Source organism: Podarcis muralis, chromosome 10 (assembly GCF_964188315.1).
Source record: "Podarcis muralis chromosome 10, rPodMur119.hap1.1, whole genome shotgun sequence".
Classification (NCBI taxonomy): Eukaryota; Metazoa; Chordata; class Lepidosauria; order Squamata; family Lacertidae; genus Podarcis; species Podarcis muralis.
The window spans coordinates 19,814,774-19,825,086 of record NC_135664.1 but is presented as its reverse complement, the minus strand read 5'-3'; the positions used below and the strand labels follow the sequence as shown (position 1 = coordinate 19,825,086).

At 41.1% G+C, this 10,313-nt stretch overlaps 1 protein-coding gene across 2 annotated transcripts in view; it reads right to left on the bottom strand.

Moving 5' to 3' along the window:
• Window positions 1-10,313, bottom strand: part of WASL (WASP like actin nucleation promoting factor) — a 34,586-nt gene continuing 24,273 nt past the window's right edge. Inside the window, exons 7-12 of one of the 2 annotated variants that reach the window (XM_028745727.2) lie at window positions 8,753-8,795; window positions 8,270-8,423; window positions 7,531-7,548; window positions 4,569-5,092; window positions 3,659-3,767; window positions 1-2,905 (exon numbers count right to left, since the gene is read on the bottom strand). In XM_028745727.2, the coding sequence (XP_028601560.2) occupies window positions 2,844-2,905; window positions 3,659-3,767; window positions 4,569-5,092; window positions 7,531-7,548; window positions 8,270-8,423; window positions 8,753-8,795 (910 nt within the window). In that variant the 3' untranslated portion in view covers window positions 1-2,843. The remainder of the gene's footprint in view (window positions 2,906-3,658; window positions 3,768-4,568; window positions 5,093-7,530; window positions 7,549-8,269; window positions 8,424-8,752; window positions 8,796-10,313) is intronic. The other variant, XM_028745728.2, reaches the window with a different exon arrangement.

The following is a 10,313-nucleotide window of genomic DNA, read 5'->3' as shown; positions in this document are numbered from 1 at the left end:
TTTTTGAGTCAAATTAATTTTATTATGCTCCATGATGAATTGCCACCAGTGCAACATCCTATTCACTGTACATTTAAAAAAAAAAGCAAAAGAGAAAGAAAATTCACATACCAAGAATTTCAGTTTGATGAAACGGAAAACTGAACGATTGAGATGCTTTCAGAGTACAAGCGGCTAGTTGATATTGTCTATGCGTAGTGCTGAGATATAGGCCTCAGGCTCATTTGCTAATTGCCAAGGCTACCAGGACAGTTAATTTAACTGGTGCATGAAGCTGCTTTGTTACAACAGTTAGCAGTAGTGATTCAATGACATGACACGTCGCCTCCAGCCCACATGGGAAAATGGGAAAATGCAGAAACATGCAGCTGTGACTTTGTAGCCTAACTGTAACTGCAGTCATGCCTTAAATTAAGACCGTACAATATGCTATTGAAAGCAAAACATCTGAACTTTTGTGCAATAATGTGGATACACTTTATAGGAAAACGAAACGAAACGAAAGCCTGTTGGGCAAGTGATTAATGGATTACACAAATATCTCAGCCATATAATATTAAATCTTTCCAAGTTCTCTCGACTCTAGAAGCATGTGCTTTGTTCATGCTAATAAGTAACATCTTTGGAGGCCACCTGAGCAAGATCTATTTGAAAAATGCCCTTTATGATTACAGAGCTGGAGAGACAGCACTAAACGCTGTCCCGAAGGCCATTAACACTCCCTCTCATGTGCACATTCTTAATCCTACTTCAGAGCATTCAAATCAGGCTTCAGCCAACCTGCCTGCAGTCCTCAAGCCATACTAGCAGCAACAGTGGCTGAAAGTCTTTCCAGCAGCAGGCAGTGCTGTGGCTACAACTGCAGGGAGAGGAGGAGACCTTTAAAATTCTCCTTTCCCAAGCCATGTGCTTAAAACAAAAGTTACCCTCATCGGAATAACGTAGCTTTGCTTCCAACACCTCCCTCTTCATCAACATAACCTTTAAAATCCTGTTTTCCTCGAGTATTAAAAATCCGGATGCTAGACATACGTTATAACTGCACTAAGATATCCAAGCCAGGTCATATTGCAGGTCCAGCCTGCCAAGATCAAGCCAACACTGGGTTTCAGCAAATACAAATTTCATCCAATATACCATGAATAGAGAAGATGGGGAGAGGGGAAAGAAGCATGTGTTAATTGTACGCCAGATATTCCTCCCTTGAAACACTGTGCATCAGCGAGGCAAGTTGATTATTCCTAGTGTTTTCTACTTCAGTGTTTCCTTGCTGCAAGTATGGGGTTAGCACTGCCAATGCCTATCTTAAATGCAGCACCCTGCATATAAAACAGGGAGATCATCCAAACGTTAAGTCCATTAGTAAATACGAAAATGAAGATGAGAACTCAACTTTCCCCGCCGTACGTCGGAACGCGATTTCCAAGCACGGAGCATCACATCCCTTGGCGTCATTTCTAAGCGTGAGGCAAATCAAACTGCAATATGCATGTTCAGTGCGTATAAAAAGCAGTGGTTTAAACCAACTTTGCAGTAGTGAGACCCTCCCAAAAGGCAAGCAGTTCAGTGAGCTCTACCTGGAGATTTAGCGTCCAAAGGAAACAGGGCAACATTAACCCATTATGCTTGAATAAACCCATAGGGGTGCATGCGAGGAGTGGATCTCTGAACATTAATAGGCTGACAGGCACAGAGCCCACCCAGTCTCAGCTTATCCAGCCAAAGGGAGTTGAAAGGAAACATCAGGGAAGAATTCATGCTCATATCCCTTCTCTCCCCCAGAAACGTTCCCCATCGCTTTAGGAAAGCCGGTCAGTCAGGAGAAGTATATATTTAAGGCATCCATCCATCCCTGTATAAATGCTTTCAATTTCTAGATCACAGATCTGGTGCCTAAACTGTGTTGGGTTTATACCGTAATCCATAAAGACTGCAGAGTGACACCACCTAAATTCATTTATTAGTATTCTCATGCCCTACACATTTTAAAATTAATTTAAACCCGCTATTATTCAGAGCAAACTTTATAACCACAGCCCTTTAGTAAAAAACAGCATATAAAAATAAATAAACGCCCGCAGCAGTTGCCATAAATGTAGACTCCTCCTCTTCATTGTGAAAGGTAGCTGGTAAAAATCAGAAGTGGCTTACATCAGAGATGTCACACTCTGAAACCAACAGGGATGTTCCTAAATTGAGCATTCAAGGTGTCAACGCTGCCCGACAGCAGGAAACACAGTGCTCCAGAATCAGGGGAAATTTTCACAACTGCTTTATTATTGTTATTATTATTTTACGATTGTTTTATGTCAGCTTAAATGCTAAATTTAAATCGCAGCGGTATGAACTGCAACGGTTCATTGTTTTATCAGCCTCACCCACGTGGCAGAGTTTCCAAGATGAAGGGGCTAAAACTAGGAGCTGCATTGCTTAAAGAATGTAGTGCTATACTAGGTTTTAATAAGAAAATTTAGATACAGAAAAAGTAGGGTATGAAAATAGTGTTTTCCTTCTTGCATTATAACTAAATACATTTAAGGTGTGTTTGTCAATCTCGCATATTACATTAAAACTCCCTTATTGATGGAATGGAAAGTGTTCACATGTACACTGAGCAACCTGGTGTAAACTTGTACACATTAATTTCGGGAGTAACTTTGTATAGGATTATGACAAACCTTTACAGATTAAATGAGGTATTGCACAGATTAATAAAAAAGCAAAAGGCAACAAAAATATACAGCAAATTGGTAGAACATTTACATGATAATTTTACAGAATCCATAGACAGAAAGTAGTTTAGTATTTCACCTTAAAAATATATATGATATATAATATACTGATCAGTCATCCCATTCATCATCATCCTCGAAATCTTCTTCATCTTCTTCATCCTCATCTTCATCTAATGATAAGAAAAAAATTAAGTTATTTTTGCAAGAACTAAACATTCAGTAAAAGCTAGTGTTGCCATTTCCGCCCCCAACCCCCATTTAGTTGGTATTGAATGGCATTTGCACAGTAAGAAATAATAACAATAATAGTAATAATATGCCTGGGCATGTATGTGAAAAATTGTGACTATTTAAGTACCCAGGTCCTAAGTCACATAGTGATTGTATATTACTTTCCTTAGGAGTACAGTGCATATTATTTATGCCTACCCCATGATTTTTGTAATAACAGCTGGCCAAAAGATGATTTTCTTGGTGGTGGCACAGTATTAAGATCTAAGTGACAGCTTCAAAATATTTGTAATATTCCTACTATTATCTATATACTTCCAAATAAATAAGCGATCTATCTGGTTCAGGAGAATAACCAAATAACCTATTCTTTTTCTAAATAAGGGGTGCTTATGGAAACAGAAACAAGCTTCCATAAATTACATCCATTGTGTGGGTTGTGACAAGCAGTTCTAGAATTGTATAAATTAGTAAACTGTTGATTAATATAATTTTTATGGTTGCTACAAGGCTATTTTTCAATACAGGTTTTTCTTAAAACTTCACACTGCTGATAAGCCTATAATCCCTTTCTGTTAAATATTATTATATCGGCAGATAGAATAGATGCCATAATCCATGTTATAAACGTGGGTATTAATTCAAAGAAACTAACTGCACATGGCCGTACAAAGACTGAGTTAATGCGCTACCTGAAGAATGAATGGCTTTGCTCCTTTTCTGCATAACTTCCATTAGCGCTCCCACAATACCCGAGGTGGGAGCAGGCGTAGGCGGTGCACTCTCTTGCCCATCAGATACCTGGGGTGGAGGAGATTGAATACAGTAATGTAGAAGCGTACATAGAACTTAGAACATTTAGCACTCAATTTCTGAGAAGCCAATGGCTAGAGCATACCTTCAAGTAAACAGAAACAAGGACAGACTGATTATTCTACACTTCGCACTTTTACTCGATCACCAAAAGTCTACTTAGACAGTTAATGAAATTCTTGTGACAAACATATATTAGTGTATTACAGAGGTTGTGGACTCTCCTTCCTTGGAGGTGTTTAATTAATTAATTAATTAATTATAATATTATTATTAATAATATTTTATTATTTATACCCCGCCCATCTGGCTGAGTTTCCCCAGCCACTCTGGGCGGCTCCCAATCAAGTGTTAAAAACAATACAGCATTAAATAGTAAAAACTTCCCTAAACAGTGCTGCCTTCAGATGTCTTTTAAAGATAGGATAGCTGCTTATTTCCTTCACATCTGAAGGGTGGGCGTTCCACTACCAAGAAGGCCCTCTGTCTGGTTCCCTGTAACCTCACTTCTCGCAGTGAAGGAACCGCCAGAAGGCCCTCGGTGCTGGATCTCTGTGTCCGGGCCGAACGATGGGGGTAAAGACGCTCCTTCAGGTATACAGGACCGAGGCCGTTTAAGCAGAGGCTGGATGGCCACCTGTCATGGATGCTTTAGTTGAGATTCCTGAACTGCAGGGGGTTGGGCAGAATGATCCTTGGGATCCCTTCCAACACGATTCTACGATACACACTACACAAAATTTTGCTAGTAACCAGAACTAAAGAACCAAAAAACCCAGTGATACTCACAGACTTCAGCTGTATACCCTGCCGTATCTGATCAAGTAGCGCGTCTCTTCCCGAGCTGGAGACCGGACGACTGCTCTGTTCTACTTTTTTCAACTGGGCCCCTTCTCTGATTTGATCTAAGAGAGCTGCTTTGTTTCCTGCAGGAACTGGAAGCTGATGGTCAACCTCGACTGGGACACTGGGCGGCGGCGGAGGACCAGGAGGGGGAGGGGGTGGGGGAGGCGGAGGAGGCACACAAGAACCACCCGAAGGTGGTGGAGGGGGAGGAGGGGGGCCGGAGGGGGCCGAGGAAGAATGAACCGGAGGAGGAGGAGGATACATCCTGTTGGGGGGCGGGGGCGGCACCGCACCGCCAGGTCTGGAAGGAGGCGGAGGGGGTGGCGCTGCGGTCGGAGCTCTTGAAGGAGGTGGCGGAGGTGCTCCCCTTCCCCTAATAGGAGGGGGAGGTGGCCCCGAGCTATGTGGTGGTGGGGGAGGAGGAGGAGGGGGAGGGCCGCCCCTGGATGGTGGAGGTGGTGGAGGAGCTGAGAACAAAAAACAAACAAGTGCTTAGTCACTTACAGAGGGATAGCTCCCCCCACTGACCAACAGCTGCACATCAAAAAGACTATTTTGATTTACAGAAGAGCTCAGTTCCTTTGCCTCCTCCCCAAGGAACCTCACTCAGTTTGTAGTCTGTCCTCCATCACAGATGTGGTAAGTTCAGGACATGCATATGCATCAATAAAGGGCAGTTCACAATGCTATATTTCTGCAGTGACAGCACAGTGGTACCTCGGTTTTCAAATGTCTCTGATGATGATGATGATGATGATGATGATGATAATAATAATAATAATAATAATAAATAAATAAATAAATAACAATAACAATAACAATAATTTATTTTTACCCCGCCCATATGGCTGGGCTTCCCCAGCCACTCTGGGCGGCTTCCAACAAAATATTAAAATACCGTAATGCATCAAACATTAAAAGCTTCCCTAAACAGGGCTGCCTTCAGATGCCTTCTAAATGTTAGGTAGTTGTTTATCTCTTTTGACATCTGATGGGAGGGCATTCCACAGGGTGGGCGCCACTACCGAGAAGGCCCTCTGCCTGGTTCCCTGTAACTTGGCTTCTCGCAGTAAGGGAACCGCCAGAAGGCCCTCGGCGCTGGACCTCAGTGTCCGGGCAGAACGATGGGGGTGGAGACGCTCCATCAGATATACTGGACAGAGGCTGATGAACATTTCGGTTTGTTGTAAACTTGTAAATGCTTAGGTTTTTGAACACGTCTCGGTTGCTGAACATGCCACGTGGATTCCGTAGAGTTTTCTGTATTGAGTTTTCGGACGTTTTGGAACTTGAACAGTCTTCCAGAACAGATTATGTTCGAAAACTGAGTTACCACTGTACTACCATTTTATCAGTTAAAAAAAATAATTGTTTCCAGTTGAGCATATCTGGTCTCTCACCCAGCTAGCATCACAACTGCAACAAACCACTCTCTGCACACCAAGCAAAAGGGAAAAAGTGGGGTGGGGGGAAGAATGCATGTTCTCAAATGTCTATACAGGTCAATGCCAATATTTACAAGTGACGGTCTATCTGCATGGCTTTCATAACACTGAAGTTTTATACTCACAGCCTTTAAGAGGATAATTTTAGCACAGAAGCAAAGCATTTCCAAAAGGAACCAACTCTCTCCATAGAAAGGTTAATACTCTGTGTTTTAGAATCACTGAAATTTGAAAATTTTCCGCCTCACACAAAGCTATTGCTCCCAATTGGCTGTGTTACCCAACTGTTACAAAAAAAATGAGTAAAACGTTTTCATACACTAGAAAGTGGGCAACATATCGTTTTGCCCAAGATAGCTCATTTGTCATTATAAAGCAAATCAAACATGGCTTTGTTGATTTAGGCACATTTTTACTGCAACAGGGAATCCAATACAGATGGCAGGCCTAATCCCCACTTCCATATAATAATCAATGGAAGGTTCTGAATAACTTTTTACCATAGCCCCACATCAAATCCAGCAAATCATCTCAATGTGGAGGCCACTGAGGCATAGGTATATGTGTAAAGGCATTCATTTTGGAAGAACTTTAAGTAGCCAAATGAACTAAGGCCTTAGCTCACCCTGATCTTGAGCACTAGCATATTTGAGTTAATCTTGACATATACATATAGGCCATCATTCTCTGTTTAAATTTCAAAATGGCAGCTCAACTCTTCCACCCATCCTTAACAGTGAGAGGAAGAAGAGGAAGGCTGGAATACGCATCACCATGCAATATTATTAAGTTCTCTCTAATATTATTTCCTGCTACTTGCAGTCACCATCGAAGAAATCACCTTGCTAGTGAATGGCCTCAGTGCTTCGCAAGATTGTGGCTGCAGTCTCATACCTATTCATCTCACAGAACTCAACTGAGCTTACTTCTGAGCGCAGACTTGCATAGGATCGCACTTTAAGACTCAAATCTTTCTCCATACACAACCTACAGAGCAGTTCATTCCCAAAACCCAATTAAGAGCTAGTAATTGGTAAAATGTGTTCTACTTAGCCATGATGAAGAAACCACTTGTAAGTACGGGGTCTCTTGTTATTAGAACAAGGAAGCCCTTTGTTCAAAATCACTAAATGAATATCTTAAAGCACACACACACACACACACACACACACACACACTTCAAACAATGATATATATTTTATAAGGCTTATTATACAATAGGTTGAAGCACCAAAGGGCAGCAGGTTAGTGACTTTAACAAAAATTAATTGCAGGGCACTGTTTACCAGTAATATCCAATGGGAAAAAAGCCACAACTTTTTACTATATAAAATGGTTACAAATTATGTATTGATGTATCCATTCCTAAATCTGGTATTTTTTCCACCCAAATGTGTAGGTATTGCGTATCACACACCACTGCAATGCAAAGAACTCTGAAGATTAGAATTCATACATACCACTCCAGAGTGGTGGACCTAGATCATAAATGTAACACATATTAACTTTCTCTGAAGCATCCTAGTCTCATTTACTTTCTTTAATCCACTGCCATGAAACTGTTGGTCTCCAGCATCTGCTGTCTACCCCATAATAATTATGCTACAGAGGCACATGCACCTATGTAGTAAATGGGTGGTACCATGTAAGTATTGAATCGTGACAGAAATTCTTGGTTCTCCAATTATGGCTGGCCATTGCAGCTACTTGCAAAAACAAACAAACCCAGAGAAGTCAATTTCTACAGAGTGATGCACTCCTGGGATACCCCCTGCTTGGGACTCAATTTTTAAACATTTTGGCTTAGATACAGGATGGTGTTTAAAACAGAAAAGTTTGTTGGCCACAGAGATTTCGTCAAAGCGAAGCGTATTCCATTTCAAATTAAGTGTGTTTAACAAAATGTGCAAATAGAAATCCATTTTAAAAAATCTGGAGAAGCACATCTCAACTTGATGTAATGGACTGGATTCATACCGTGGTCCCACCTACAGGATTATCCTGAGTTCTGCTCACGGGATGCTCCCACGGATTGGGGCAGCAGGGAGAAGAGAGTTTAGCTGATCCCCTTTCCTCAGCCCATCCTCTCAGGCCTCAGGAAGAGTGCAGAAGGTAGAACTTGGAGCTACAGTGAAGTCTGCTCAAACCCTGCATTTTTGTAGGCATTACAAAGCATGAGTGGATGGCACGAGGACTCACCTTGTCTACGCAACTCGTTTTTAACAGCTTCCACACCTCCTGTTTTTTCAATAAAATCATATATAACCTTGGATGTTTCTTTGTCTTTCAGCTGAGCCTCTGAAATTCCACACATGTCAAACAGGTTTTTCAGCTCTGGATCCAAATTGTTAACCTAATGGAAACATTAGAGCCATTAGAAGCTACTTTTTTTTGTTTTGTTCAGCAAACACAGATCCTTTTATTTGAAAAGTTTCTCCACACAAAACCTTGGGCTGTGTGGCAATGATGTAGCATAGTTTCTGGGAAGATTTCTGTTTTCAGGCATGAAGCTCAAAGCATTCTTAGTTAAATCGGCTTGCATGGCAAATTTAAAAACCTTCATGACAAAAAAAAGTATGAATTACAATTGCCCTCCTTTCAATTTTTGTTTCACATAAATATAGAATGACTGTAGAACGCTTGGGAGTTTTGGAACAGTTAACCACCCTCATTCTTGCTTACATCAAAACCTGTGTTCGGGTCCCAACCAACATGTCCAATGTGCCTAGAGGGGAAAAACGAAACGCAAAATTAGAATATATAAGGAGGATTACATATTTCAATATGTAATCTTCACAGTGATAAACTATTACATTAGAATTGATCAACTTATACAAATGGAAAATGGTTCGGATGAGACACAGCTGCATTCTGTGTCTAAATGATTCCACAGATTCCGCATACTCTCTGAAATAGCTGGTGCCAAGAGATCTACTGATAGCATTTTAATTTTAAACAGTATCAATCTCAACTAAGAGAGCTTTAGAGCATTTCAAAAACAGAGTCCCTGAAGTCTAGAAAATGGCCATACTATACTGATTAAGTCCATTTTTATTTTCAGTAGTTAAGATAATAATGGAGACAGCTTTTATTAAATAAGGAGCCGGGTTTTCATTAAATTGCATTTGCCAAGTACAAGTTTCACTACTGTGTTATTTCGTATTCCTATTCAGTAGTAAAAGATAAAAGGTAAAGGACCCCTGGACGGTTAAGCCCAGTCAATGGCGACTATGGGGTTGCTGTGTTCATCTCGCTTTCAGGCCAAGGGAGCCGGCATTTGTCCACAGACAGCTTTCCGGGTCATGTGACCAGAATGAATAAACCGCTTCTGGTGCAATGGAACACCATGACGGAAACCAGAGCGCACAGAAATGCCGTTTAGCTTCCCATCGCAGTGGTACATATTTATCTACGTGCACTGGTGTGCTTTAAACTACTAGGTTGGCAGGAGTTGGGACAGAGCAACGGGAACTCACCCTGTCGCAGGGATTCGAACCACCAACCTTCTGATCGGCAAACCCAAGAGGCTCAGTGGTTTAGACCACAGCACCACCCCTGTGTCCTTTACCATTTACCTTTACCATTCAGTAGTATAGCACTGTTAGAAATCATGTTTGCCACTGGATGCTCATCATCCTTCAGTGGCAATATAACAGTGGGCTTCAAACTTTCTACATGGAAAGGTGCTTCACCTTCTACACCAAAGTGTATGTCAAGGAATATTCAGCATTTTTTCGTGAATGCCCTGCATGGTGAAAACGGACTGAGATACTTTCTAGATGCACACTTGGGACAGCAGTAGGATTTCACTGTCATGTCATGAAAATCAAGAACGTGCCCAGTGCAGCCCTGTGTAACTGCAGGATAAGCTTAATAGTGGCAGAAAAGCTGATTGCCATGGAAGTCTGCCCACTGAGATATCTAAATAAAGGATCTCAGTGGAAACTTAATTACTCAGTATAAAAAGTCTGCTTGCATGCGACAACAAAAGCTAAGACACCATGCATACATGATGGAATACATAATGAAAGTTGCTTCTGTTATTAGTATTATGATTGGTTAAGGTCTTTAACCTAACCCGTATGTATTTTATTGAGACATCTGAAGTCCATGTACAATGAAACATGATCTGGCGCTTGTTTGTTTATTGCTGTTTTAACCATCACAGTCATATTAACCATTGAGGGAAAAACATTATACAATTTACAATATATACATAGATACAACATCAAAACATTGAGAC